Source organism: Danio aesculapii, chromosome 24, assembly GCF_903798145.1.
Source record: "Danio aesculapii chromosome 24, fDanAes4.1, whole genome shotgun sequence".
In the NCBI taxonomy this organism is placed as follows: Eukaryota; Metazoa; Chordata; class Actinopteri; order Cypriniformes; family Danionidae; genus Danio; species Danio aesculapii.
The window spans coordinates 23,361,053-23,376,230 of record NC_079458.1 but is presented as its reverse complement, the minus strand read 5'-3'; the positions used below and the strand labels follow the sequence as shown (position 1 = coordinate 23,376,230).

Below are 15,178 nucleotides of genomic sequence, written 5' to 3'. Positions count from 1 at the left end.
TTAGCAATAGTCAAAAATACGTTGTAGTATGGGCCAAAATTATAGATTTTATTTAAAATAATAATTATTTAAATAATAAGAAAATGAAATATTTATTCATGCATTCATTTTCTTTTCGGCTTAGTCTCTTTATTAATCAGGGGTCGCCACAGTGGAATGAACCGGCAACTTATCTAGCAAATGTTTCAAGCAGCTGATACCCTTCCAGCTGCGATCCATCCACTCTCATTCACACACATACACTCCGAACAATTTATCTTACCCTATTCACCTATAGCGCATGTCTTTGGACTTTAAGGGGAAACCGTCCGGGGCACTCGAAGGAAACCTACACGAACAAAGAGAGAACATGCAAACTCAACACAGAAATGCCAACTGACCCAGCCGAGGCTCGAACCAGCGACCTTCTTGATGTGAGGCGACAGCGCTACCCACTGTGCCACCACGCCACCCTGAAATACATATAATAAATAATAGCCAAAATAAGTAATACTTGCATTTTAATATTAAAAAAATTTCCCTTTTAATGAAGATATTTTGTAAATTTTCCTCTAGTATTAAATGTCCTGTATACTGTATTCATTTATTATTAGTAATGTGCATTGCTTAGCACCTAATTTTGACAACTTAAGGTGATTTTTCTCACCTTTTTTTACCATCCTTAGATTCCAGATTTTCTAATTGTATCATAGTAAAATATTTCCATATCTTAATAAACCATTCATCAGTGGAAAGTTAATTTATTCAGCTTTCAGATTGTTTAAATAATAATTTTGTTTTTTTAAATTGTCTTTAAGAATTGTGGTCCAGGGTCAGATATTCATATTGATTGGCCTGCCATACCCCACAGTTTTACTAAATAGTGTAGTTGCTTTGCTTATTTTTTGGTAAAACCAAGGTAAAGTCTTGTAACCATACAAGCAAAAAAAAAAGGCCGGTGAATGCTAAACAGAATCCATCAACTTACCAAAAATACATTCTTTACTAAGGCATGACATTCTCTCCTAACTAAAACAAACACACACAAAAAAACACAGTAGGCCTAAGTTAATTGTAAATGTCTAGAAAATTTCTAAAAAATAAATTGTAAAAGAAAAGGTCACTCGTTTTTTTTAACGAACAACTTTTAACTATGTTGTTAGAATTTTAAACAATTTCTACTTATGTTACTAACCAACTAACTAACATTAACTAATGAAATGTACCTAATTGTAACTAAATGGTGTGCTAATTTGAACTAAAAACAATTTTTACAGCTTTAAAATTACAGAATAAAATTAGTGTGCTAACATATTGGTTAGTTATTGGTACATGTGTGGTGCTCCACAGAACCCTGCCAAAATACTAACCAAAGTTTTGCTAATGTTCCCACTTACAGTAGCTTTTAAACAACAGAACTGCAGTGCATGCTAATAATAATTAAATAATAATAATAATAATGTGGTACACTAATATAGTTGTCTTATAGATTGTATGACTGTATTTCATTGTCAAATGACAAAAAATACAGCCCTCAATCATTACAATCTTCATCATCACACAGTGTTTTGAAAAGTGCACAGAAGAAACATTCAAACTTTCAAATAGCAATACTTTTTATCTCTCTAAACCAATAACAACCCAGAAATGTCACTAAATTAGCATAAGGCAGGAATACAGATAGAGCTCAGCTGAAACTGAGTAATAATACATCTTAAAAAGGGCATTAGCATGAAATAAGGCTGCTGTGCAGTGGCAGTTTAGGAGCTCATCTCCAGCGAATGCCCAGCAGGTGGCAGCTGACAGCCCACAGTTTGCTGGCGGAGTTGTCGTCCTTAGCAGCCCTTGAGCACGAGGCCACGGTGCAGTTACTGTGAGAGATCATGAGAGGAACTACTTTATTAAACCTCAGCATGAGGAAATTCAGAGCAGTTCATTAGGTTGGAGCCAAATTTAGCATCACAAGTGCAAAAGAAAGAGCATGTGAATGGAAAAGATGATCATCAAGATTATTTGTGGTTGCTCTACAATTTTAAGTTGAATCACTTAACTTTAACATAAAAACAGTTTGTATAATTCAAAAAAAATAAGTTAAATGAACAAAAATATATGTTGTCATGACATTGTTTACATAATATTTAACAGTGTATACAGATGAAGTTCAAACAAACCTGTAGTAGGATCCAGTGGGTAAATCCGGAGTAAGAGCACAGTAAAGGGTAGTATATGCACCCTCGGCAGGGGTTTTTATCATAAAACCGAATGTCTTCACGAAAAACTGAACAGGCTTCATCAAATGCCTGGTGATATCTGTATTCACGAGACCTGGATCCACAGCATAAACCCTCACTCCCAGCTCTGCCACAGAAAAAAAATAATAATAATAAATATGTATATATAAATATGATTACATATATATATATAAACTAGATAAACCACACTGCAGTTACAATTATTATTGCCTTAATAGAGAATATTTGTGGGTAAAACATTGTGGTCACACTGGAACAGCATGCTTATGAATTAGCAATGCATTACACAGCAGGTTTTCCAGTTTAAAGAGCACTGCTAATATGGCAAGCTGTTTTAATCCAAAAATGAAAATCACCTCATCATTTGCTCTCCCGCAGGTGCTTTTAAACCTTTGTGAGTTTCTTTCTTCTGTTGAACACTAAAGAAGATATTTAGTGTGAAGAATGCTGGTTGTTGGCACCCAGTAAAATGACAATGGAAGTCAATGGCAACCAGCATTTATCAAAATATCTTCTTTTGTGTTCAACAAGAACCTTAAATAGCATTTAAACGTAAGTCAATGATGACAAAATTATACATTTTGGGTGAACTGTCCCATTAAATAATATTTGTAGCTACTTATTGATTCGATAATAGTTGTTGTGATTCTGGTAGTTTTTCATTTTTCATTCTAGTACTGCACCTTTTATATAGACACTAGTTATATTCAGTTTATACTAGTACTTAATTAGATTAGGTAATCTAATTTTGAACTCAATAATAAACTATTAGGTAATCACACTTATTTGTTTGATACTTATTGATTATAGCTACTAGAACACACTTATTACAGACTAATTTGAAGGTTTTCTGCTTGGACTTGACTGCGGCTAGTCATAACATTAGACCAGTAGCAAACAGTTGGGTCTAGTAAGATAAAATAGGTAATAATCACAAAAGATAGTGGTATTTCATGAATAAGTGCTATACGCAATGAATAACTACTAGTATTCAAATTATATCCAACTGGAATGCATGCTTTTCAAATCTGAATATAGTTAAAAGCTCAATGACAGATTCCCAAAGAAGTCATTTGTTAATAGTAACAACAGACTAGTAACTTTGTCCGAATGAAAAAAAGGTTGTCAAAAGAACCGACTTTGGTATATTGTTATTGACATTTTTTTTTAAAGGTGATATTCTCACAAACATTTTGAGCGCATAAATAAAATGTCAAAACGGCTTGCCATACTATTTGGCTTTAAATATTATCTCTGGCCTATAATTTGATGACCCTAAAAATATAATTTACCCAATAATTTAAATCTGCTGATCATTTAGTCCCAATAGTGTATCTTAATAAAGTTAAAGGCCACCATTGACACTGAATAACATCTCTAGTTGTGTTTTAAAGAAGAAAGGCAAAGGTGCATTTCACTCCGATGATGATTATTAACTCATATTTTTGCATTCCACTACACTGTTCTGCCATTGTTTAACATTTAAAATTTTATCATGATACAGCATTTTAAAGACATTTAGGTTAAAAGAAGTAAAGATGTAGATGTATCTCTAGATCTTGCGGATACATCTTATTGGATCACCAATTTGTTACCTTTTAACCAACTTCAGCTTTCTAAATATATTGAACTGCCTAGGACAGCAATGTTCAGAAATCCCATAAGAACACCACATAAAGATATCTCAGAAAGACAATGACATTTCAGAACAAAGATGGTACTGGCCTGAGTGTATTGTGCCAAGTGTAAAGTTTGGTGGAGGGAGGATTATGGTATGGAGTTGTTGTTCAGGGGATAGGTTTAGCTGCTTAGTTCCCGTGAAATGAACTCTTAATGCTTCTATTAAGACATTTTGGGATATTTCATGGTCCCAACTTTTGTGTGAACAGTTTGTGGATGGCCCTTCCTGTTCCAACATGACTGTGCACAGAGCAAGGTCCATTTAGACATGCATGAGCAAGTTTGTGGAGGAATTCGATTGGTCTGCACAGAGTCCTGACCTCAACCCAACTGAATACATTTGGGATGAGTTAGAGCAGAGACATGTGAGCCAGGCATTTTCTTGTAACATTAGTGCCTGAGTCTCTTAATTGCACTTCTACAAGTCAAAAAATCCTATAAACACACTCCTATACCTTGTGGAAAGCTTTGCAGGGAGAGCTAAAAGTCCATAGGGTGAGTTAACTCCATTTTAATCCCTACAAATTAATATTGAGATGTTATTAAAGCTAATGTACATATACATGTAAAAGCGGATGTCCCAAAACTTTTGACAATATACTGTATAACTTGCCATTTCAAGACTAATACTATCTTAACTTTTGTTTTGTGCCAACTGTGAGTGGATTTAAGTCAAACAAGTAACTTGTGAGTATCGGAACATATCAAAAGTGGCAGAAGGGAGATTTTTCACAGATAGATTCTCACAGATATCAGTCTAGTTTGGTGAAGGAAAATTCATGGTTCGGGGTTACATTCAGTATGGGGATGGCAACATCAACAGCCTGAGGTATCAAGACATTTGTGCTGCCCATTACAAACCGCAGGAGAGGGCAAATTCTACAGCATGATAGCGCTCCTCATACTTCAGCCTCCACATCAAAGTTCCTGAAAGCAAAGAAGGTCAAGGTGCACAAGGATTGGCCAGCCCAGTCACCAAACATGAACATTATTGAGCATGTCTGGGTTAGGATAGAGGAGGAGGCATTGAAGATGAATCAAAAGAATCTTGATGAACTCTGGGAGTCATGTAAAAACGCTTTCTTTGCCATTCCAGATGACTTTATTGATAAGTTATTTGAGTCATTGCAGAGATGTATGGATGCAGTTCTCCAAGCTCATGGGAGTCATACACAATATTAAATCTTTTTTCACTGCACCATGACTTCATATTCTAAACTGTACATAATTTCTGTTAAGTGACAAGACTTTTGTCTAAGCAAAGTCAGACCTTGCTGTCCTACTTAAATAATTAAAAATCAAGGCATGATCATATTTTATTTTGGTAAAATAAGCGTAATCTAGAAGCCTTTGCCTTTCATATAATCAACTTCTGATACAAAATGATCAAATTATTATTTGTTGTTCCTAAAACATGGATAAGTGACAAGAAATTTGTCAGGTAGTGTATAGTGTAAACACTGCATGAACATGCACAAGATGCTGTAAAACATGTGGGCGCAGTGGTTTAACCAACGCAATCTCATGGCATTTCGTAACCTTTTGATTTAGTGGTTAATTCCTATGAATTTGTATGATCTAATTTGTACAATTTAGTACGATTTGTTCATCACCCAATGACGGTTGGGGTTAGGTGCCACGCCTCCTTTTTAAAATTGTACAAATCGACTGAACTCGTACGAATTTGTACGAATTAGCCACTAAACTGACAAAACCTACTTACAAAACCTACTTAAAAATACTTTTCCTCGTGAGATCAGTCTGGTCTAACATGTTCTCTGGCACATTTTGAGTATAGAAAAACTATGGAAATACACCTTGGTGAAATGACTGGAAGATTGGAAATGGAATCAGATTTTTTGGATCCCCCTTTATTTTCCCTTTGGATCTCTTTTTATTCACTATTCTTACCTTCCACCCTGGAGGCAAGCTCTCTTGTGAAAAGTATGTTGGCCAGTTTGCTCTGTACGTAGGCCTTCACTGGATGATAGTTTTTCTCACTGTTCAGGTCCTCAAAGTGGATCTTTCCCATGGGATGAACAAGTGAGGAGACATTAATCACTGTGGAAGGAGCTGAATGCTTCAACAGATCCATAAGCAGGAACGTTAGAAAGAAATGGCCTGTAGAAGAAAAGGAGTCATACATTACATGTCAAGAATGAACAGTCTCTTTAGTTTCTACAGAACAAATACGGACTCTTTGATATTCTGTGGAAGAATGAGAACGGCTAGCACACTTCATCATACCTAAATGATTGACTCCGAACTGTGTCTCAAAGCCGTCTGCTGTTGTAGAGTAAGGGCAGATTGCCACTCCAGCATTATTAATCAGCAGATGAAGAGACTTTTCAGCTGAAATAAAATAAGATATACTTAAATAAATGTAAAGGAGAAAGAATTTATCTACTTGTTTCTTAAATATATATATATATATATATATATATATATATATATATATATATATATATATATATATATATATATATATATATATATATATATATACTTTTTTTGCACAACTGTCACTGTAAAGGTTTTGTCACAATCTTGCAATTCTGAATTTGCATTACAAATTCTGTTTCTATCTTGCAATTCTGATGTTTAGATTTCACAATTCTTATGTTTATGTCTTGTAATTCTGGGTTTACATCAGACAAATGCTGATAATTTCCCCTTCGCTTCATTGATTGCCAGTTTATTTTAGAATACAGTTTAAAATTCTTTTATTTGTTTTCAAATCTCTAAATGGTCTCAACCCACCTTATATCTCTGAGCTGATACACCCCTATAAGTCCTCTCATTCTCTCAGGTCAGCTCTTTTTTTCAGTTGACATTTGACACCTGATCTCAATAACTGGTTATTTTAATTTATGTGCCTTTTTAGGTAATTTAGCTATATTTTATCTTGTATTTTCTATACTAATATGCTAGGGCAATTTTAGGATTTTCCTTTGAGGGGACTCAGCTCCTGAGGTAAAAAAAAAAAAAAAAAAAAAAAAAAAAAAAAATATATATATATATATATATATATATATATATATATATATATATATATATATATATATATATATATATATATATATATATATATATATATATATATATATATATATATATATATATACATATCTGACAGGTAAAATGAGTACATTCACTAAGTAGTTCTGTCACTGTTTTTAATTATTTATGTGCAAGACTGTGTGGTATAGTTAATAAGTTTGATAAGAGCTACTTTTTCAAGGAAACAGCTGTGATTATGAGGGGAGAACCAATGAAACAGTAGATGGAAAACCTGATTGCTCCTCCATGACATTGGGGTACAAGTGATACAAGTGTATCTATAGCAAAAAACTGTAAATAAGCGCATATTATAACAACATATCGATAAACGCACACCTTGTTGTCTCATCTGCAAAGCTGTGGTTTGCTGAAAAACAAAAGACTGGGAGGAGGCAAATTCTTCCGCTGTTTTCATATCAAATTTAAAGGGGACTGAGACGATAATTCAGTGTACAGTTTATGAGCTAATCGCAAAAGTTTTAGGGGGGCTGAGTAGAAATATAGGAAAAATAGGCCTAGCAACGCCCATGCTATTATGCTTATTTTGTTGTATATTTTCTGTACAGCACTTTGGCTCACTTCTATGCTTGTAAAGTGCTCTAAAAATAAACTTTGACTTGATATTTACATCTCACAATTTTGAGTTTACATTTTAATGTAATATCTTATTTAAACCTCACAATTCTGAGTTTTTGCAATTGTGAAGTTTACATCTCACAGTTCTAATGTTCACATCTTGCGATTCTGATGTGTACATCAATAAATTAGATGTACCAATCAGTTAACATCTCACAGATCTGAGTTTACTTCCCAAGTTTACACCAAAATTCTAATGTTTACATCTCGCAATTCTGATATTTACATCTCACAATTAAGATGTTTACCTCTCACATTTACACCTGAGTTGACATCTCAGTTCTGATGTTTGCAGCCATTCATATTTACCTCTCACAATTCTTAGTTTATATCCCAGATTTGCATCTTACAATTCTGAGTTTACTCGCCAAGTTTACACCCTTAAAATTCTAATGTTTACATCTAGAAATTCTATAAGCTTACATCTTGCAATTGAGATGTTTACATCTCACAACTCTAATGTTTGCATCTTGTAATTTAGATGTTTACATCTCACAAATTTCATATCCCACAATTCAGACATTTAAATCCATCAATTCAAGTTTAGATCACGCAATTCTGAGGTTTACATCTAAAAATATAAACATTACATCTCGCATTTAAGATGTTTACCTCTCGCCATTCTGATGTTTACACCTGAGTTGACATCTCATAATTCTAATGTTTGCATCTGCCCATCAGGTTTATATCTCGCAATTCTGAGTTTATATCTCAAGTTTACGTCTCAATTCAGAGTTTACTCACCAAGTTCAAAATCCTAATGTTTACATATAGAAATTCTATACGTTTACATCTCACATATAAGATGTTTACGTCGCACAATTCTTGTTTACATCTTCATCTTGACTTTACATCTCACAACTCTAATGTTTTTGTCTTGTAATTTAGATGTGTACATCTCACAATTTCACTCTACATCTCACAATTTAGATATTTAAATCCACAAATTCAAGTTTACATCTCACACGTGTTTACATCTAAAAATCTCGCCATTCTGATGTTAACACCTGAGTTGACATCTCATAATTCTGATGTTTGCATCAGCCCACTCAGGTTTACATCACACAATTCTGAGTTTATACAGGATCTCAAGTTTACGTTTTACAATTCTGATGTTTACTCCCCAAGTTTAAAATTCTTAAAAGCTTAAAATTCTAATGTTTACATCTAAATTCCATAAGCTTACATCTCACATATATGATGTTTGTCTCACAATTCTGATGCTTACATCTTCATCTTGAGTTTACATCTCACAACTCTAATGTGTGCATCTTGTAATTTAGACATTTACATCTCACAATTCCACTGTTTACATATCACAATTCTGAGATTACATTACAAGTTTACATCTAGCAATTGTGAAGTTTACATTTCGCAATTTGGATGCTTACAGTACATCTCTCAAAAAACAATGAATATCTTGCAAATCTGCCTTTTTTCAGAACTGATTGAAAACATTTATATTTTCATTTAGATTAAAACTCACAATTACTTATTAATCTTTTATTTATTTATTCTAAGCCTACTGCGTAAACATGCTTCAGTTAACCGTAACTCACTGTTATAAATGAGTTCAGCAAATTCACAGATGGATTTCGTGTCAGCCAGGTCTAGTTTTCGAATGACCACGTTGGCGTTCTCCACGTCTTTGCTGATGTCACTGGCCGCCTGTTCAGCCTTGACTAGGTCTCTGCAGGCCAGGATCACTCGAGCACCTCGGATTAATAACAAGTTTTGTTCCATTAGTTAAAAAAAACTGGTAAAGACATATACACTACTGCAAAAACTTAAATATCAAATCAAATTGTGACACGCAGTCAAAAATAATATAGCTCATCTGTTCCTCAATGAAAATAAGTCTTGATGTGTTATTTCCACAGAATGTGTCAATTTTTGGCTACATTACCAACCCCGATTTGCCAGGTCCTTCACTGTTTCTTTCCCAATCCCAGTGTTTGCTCCAGTCACTATAGCAGTTTTTCCATCTAGGCGAACATCAGATGACCATCTTTTGACAATGAGTCCTCTGAAAGGAGTTTATTTGATTATTAAACATTTTAATAGCATATTTGCTGATAAGAGCAGTTGAACAGTGCTAAAGTAACCCTTGAAATGGAGAGACTAGAGTTTATAATCATATACAATACGCCTAATTTAAAATAGAATTTTAACATAATATGTGTACTTTTAATCAACTTCTACAACTATTAAAATAATAAATGAGAATAAACAACGAACAATAATAAAAGTATTGATAAAATTAATATAATTTTGTGAAAGTCATCCATAAAAAAATTATTCTTTGTTTAGTAAACCCTCTTAAATTGAGAAGAGATAGATTGAGATGGAATTATTAATTTTACATAAAATTAATTTCTTTAATTATATATTTATTTACTGCTACTACTACCACTAATAATAATAATAATAATAATAATAAAGTACAATAATTAAAAAAACTGTGTGCGTGCGTGCGTGTGTGTGTAAATACATTTCTTTAAGACTACTACCACTACTACTATTTCTACTACTAACATTATTTCTATTATTACATGTTTATTTTGTAGTAAATAATTTATATTGTTCATATAACATTAAAGATAACATATAATAACATTTTCTTCGTAATATGCATCGTGTATAATATTCTGAAAATCTGAAATACCATTTTTTTAAAGGTATTTAAATTTAGCACATTAAAAATGTTATATAATATTAAGTTTCAAAAGTCATTTAAAATAATAATAATAATAATAATAATAATAATAATAATAATAATAATAATAATAATAATAATAATAATAGGGCTGCATAGTGGCGGAGTGGGTAGCACGTTCGCCTCACAGCAAGAAGGTTGCTGGTTTGAGCCTCAGCTGGGTCAGTTGGCATTTCTGTGTGGAGTTTGCATGTTCTTCCTGGTTGGCGTGGGTTTCCTCCAGGTGCTCCGGTTTCCCCCACAAGTCCAAAGACATGTGATACAGGTGAATTGGGTGGGCTAAAATTGTCTGTAGTGTATGGGTGTGAATGAGTGGGTATGGATGTTTCCCAGTGATGGGTTGCAGCTGGAAGGGCATCTGCTGCATAAAACATGTGGTGGATAAGTTGTCGGTTTATTCCGATGTGGCAACCCCAGATTATTAAAGGGGCTATGCCGAAATGAAAATGAATAATAATAATAATAATTATAATGATGATGATAATAGCGTGTATTATTATTATTATACCATAATTTATAAATATTTATTGAAAATCACCTGGAAAAGTTTTAAAGATTTTCATTTTAAAGTTAAACAGTGCAGAAGTAATAGATTTGACAGACAGACCTTAGGTTGTAATCCTATAAGATATAAGTAAAGTCTATTAAAAGGAAATTTTAAAAGCCATTAATAATTTGAATTATTTGCAACAACTACTATTAATAATATTTATACTTCTATAACTACACTGCTATTACTACTTTTGCTATTACTAGTACTACTAATAATTATTATTATTTTTGTATTTATTATGTCCCATTGAGATACAATATCTCTTCTACCAGGAAGTCTTGGTCAAGACAGGCAGCATAGGACACAGTTACAAAAAATATAGACACACACAAAAACAACATAAATCATAATCAATTGTTAAAACATGTGCACTGTTCTAAAGTGACAGTCTTTAAAATATGCTTAAACATAGAGATAGATGGTATGGATTTCATACTTCGTATATGTTGAAGCCCATTCCATATGGAGCATACTTAGAGAATACAGAACGACCTAACTCTGTGTGGAAAAAATGGCATCCTAAGTAAGAGTATCTCTGGTGATCTGGTATTATAAGTATTTGAGCAGTACTCCCTCTAACTAGATATATACTGTGGTAATTTACCAATAAATAGCAATATATTTTAATATGTCTAAATCATGCAAATGATACATAAAAAGCCCCTTACCTTAAAACACTCATTTTCCCAATTCTCTTATTACATGTGAACCAGCGAGGAGGAAAATAGCTACTCCTGACTGATACCAAGTGTCAAAATAAATGCTCAAGTGTCATTTGTACTTGAAGAAGTAGGGCAGAAAATCCCCTTTCTTCTCTTGAACAAATTGATCATGTTCAGCTAGGAAAATAAATCCATTGACTCTGTTATTCTGCATGTAATCTGAAAGGCCAAGCTGCTAAATAAAGCTGAACAAATTCCAGGAAACTTTCCTTCCTGTAACACTTAATCAATAGGAGTATTTTGTCAAAGACACTGCTGTTTTATTTTATATAAACATTCCCGAGCGACCACAGCAGATCTGAGCGAAGCTTCAAATGGCCAAAATCTACAGGCCGATGGCAGAGAGCAGTTCATTCTGAGCAGTTTGTTCGTTTATTTATTAATTTTTTTATCAGAATTCCTGACAAAAGATTTTAAGCATCTAGTCAAACACTATATAGTCATTATATATCCACTGTTAAAAGATTTTTGTAAATTACACAGTATTTAACTGTAATATGAACTGTATTTTAGCCTGATCTCACGAGAAAACGTAAGTATTTTACGTTTTGGCAGTTTAGTGGTTAATTCGTATGAATTCGTACGAGTTCAGTCGTACAAAATTGTACGATTTTAAAAAGGAGGCGTGGCACCTAACCCCACCCCTAAACCCAATAGTCATTAGGGGATGAGCAAATCATACGAAAATGTACGAATTAGATCGTACGAATTCATACAAATTAGCCACTAAATCAAAAAGTTACGAATTGCCGTGAGATTGTGTTGGTTTTTTACTGTAGGATCATAATACAGTATGTTACTGTATTTTAAAGCTGTATTTTAAATTGCTGTATATTTTATAGTAAGGCTATACAATACTGTAAATACATAAAGAGCAAGGTAAATGGTGCTGTAAATGTGTAAATATTTTTGCTATAATTGATTAATGGTAAGTTACATTATTATATGGTAAATTACATTATTACACATAATTTTATTTTTATGAATAATATTAATAAACCACAACACGTTTATGTAAAAAGAGTTTAGTTTATGAAGACATATATATGCATGTCTGTGTTTTGTTAGTAAACAATTTCTGACAAAATGAGTTAAATATTTGCATAATAAATATCTGTTAAGATTTTAATAAATGATAAGGATTATATTATATACATATATATTACATATTACATACATACATACTACTTATAATAATAATAACTTCAAACACATTATTATTAATAGTAGTAGAGGAATGTATTTATTTATATATTTTAGTTAGTTAGTTAGTTAGTTAGTTAGTTAGTTAGTTAGTTAGTTAGTTAGTTAGTTAGTTAGTTAGTTAGTTAGTTAGTTAGTTAGTTAGTTAGTTAGTTTGTTAGTTAATTTAAACTTTATTGACAGAGAGAGCTGTTCATTCTGAGGTGGTGGGAATCTCGGATCGATTTGTCATCTTAAGAAAAGAAATCAGGTAGTTTCCAGGCAAGCTGGAGGAGCATCTGTGTTAAAAACTGGAGTTCTCCCTTCACCCGATACACACATGATGAGTCTGAACTTGACATGAACACCTGAACACTGACCACAGCCCTTGTGTGTTCAGGGTGATCTGTGTTTTATATTCACTTCATCAATATGAAGTCAGTGAATGATTAATGCATGACTGGATCGGAAGCATTAAATATAACAGTAATGACATTTAAAATGTTATAAAAAGCTTTGAAATTTTCATATTTGTTTATTTATTAAAACAATTCAACAGCATAACTGATGACTAAAGGACTTAAATATTTATGCATATTCACATTTTAATAATAATAATATTTTTATTTGAATGTTATTTACATTTCTTTAATATTACTACATTACTAATAATATATTTTTAGGTAGCTATCTTAAAATAAAATAAATACATATCTATATTCCAGTCAGACACTAAAAGTGATACTTGACACCCATGTAGTAATGTAGTAAATCCATTCACTTAGGGCTGCAAGATATTGGAAAAATCTGATATTGCGGTATATATATATATATATATAGTTTTTTTTTATATTTACCAAATGATGTTTAACAGAACAAGGAAATTTTCACAGTACATCCCATAATATTTTATCTTCTGGAGAAAGTTTTATTTGTTTTATTTCGGCTAGAATAAAAGCAGTTTTTAATTTTTTTAAACCCATTTTAAGGTCAAAATTATTAGCCCCTTTAAGCTAATTTTGTTTTCGATAGTCTTCAGAACGTTATACAATAACTTGCCTAATTACCTTAACATGGCTAGCTAACATAATTAACCTAGTTAAGCCTTTAAATGTCACTTTAAGCTGTATAGAAGTGTCTTGAAAGATATCTAGTAAAATATTATTTACTGTCATCATGGCAAAGATAAAAGAAATCAGTTATTAGAAACGAGTTATTAAAACTATTATGTTTAGAAATGTGTTGAAGAAATATAAAAAGATTTAAATGGCTTTGAATGGCTCTATTTGGCAGTTTTCTGGTGAGTCTAACAGTAATTAGGTACAAATTTGGAATAATCACAATGCAAAAAATGCCTTTCTGCCATTTTAGTATTAACTATTAACTCTCTGGCTTATTTGCATTATTCAATCATATATTTCATCTCATATTTTTGACCCCAAACGTGAAATCCAATGAAAATACAGTTTTGAGAATGAGATATTTACCCCCCCCCCCCCCCCCCCCCCTTCAGAATATGGAAACATACCGTATGGTCTATAAAACAGTGTAGTTCTGTACATAAATGTATGTGTGCTTTGATAATCACCTGCTCTAGTGAACTCTAAAGAAGTCATGCTTACTTTTTTCACATCGCATCTGTGTGTATATTGCATGTATCTAGTTATTTATTTGATGCTTTTGTGTCAAGTTAATAAGCAAAAATACCCTTTAAAAAAAAATTTAAATAGTTTTGCAAGAAGTGTTGGCTTTTGCAAAATGTGTGCAGTTTTGAGAAATGGAGCCAACAACTGTAAACATAAAAGAAAACTATAATACAAACATTTAAATAAAAATCATAGATTATTCAGTTATTGACATTTCACAGCATTTATTTTTTTGTTTAAAATTTACAGAAAATAAATACCTGCTTCAATGTTAATTTTTATTAATATTAAAATAAAATAGCTAAAAAAACGTAATTTTTAAAAAAATGTTACAAAAATAAATAAAACTTAACATATAAATATATGCTGATGGTAATGTTTTTAAAATAGAATACTTTGAAAATAAAATGTCAATAAATAGTTTTGACTTCAGTACAGGTAGACCTACATGCACATTTTAAAATCAATGTTTTGTCATTTGCATTACTACTTATTTATACCCCCACCTCCCAAACACACACACACACGCACGCACACACGCTCACACGCACACACACACACACACACACACACACACACACACACACACACACGCAAACACACACACGTACACGCACGCACACACACACACACACACACACACACACACACACACACACACTGACTTTAGTTTTTTGGTAGAAGGCACTGAAGTAGGCTACATAATTTCATGAACTCTTCGAAAAGATCCCTACCGTCCACAAGATGGCAGA

At 32.5% G+C, this 15,178-nt stretch overlaps 1 protein-coding gene across 1 annotated transcript; it reads right to left on the bottom strand.

Moving 5' to 3' along the window:
• Positions 1 to 1,570: 1,570 nt before the first annotated feature.
• On the bottom strand, positions 1,571 to 11,631 carry si:dkey-73n8.3 (uncharacterized protein LOC100150965 homolog). The gene is made up of 7 exons (XM_056450537.1): positions 11,545 to 11,631; positions 9,518 to 9,633; positions 9,167 to 9,322; positions 6,159 to 6,263; positions 5,823 to 6,032; positions 2,151 to 2,337; positions 1,571 to 1,850 (listed from the first exon to the last, which is right to left on the bottom strand). The coding sequence occupies exons 1-7, from the start codon at positions 11,556 to 11,558 to the stop codon at positions 1,748 to 1,750; spliced, it is 891 nt and encodes a 296-aa protein (XP_056306512.1). The 5' UTR covers positions 11,559 to 11,631; the 3' UTR covers positions 1,571 to 1,747.
• Positions 11,632 to 15,178: the final 3,547 nt, after the last annotated feature.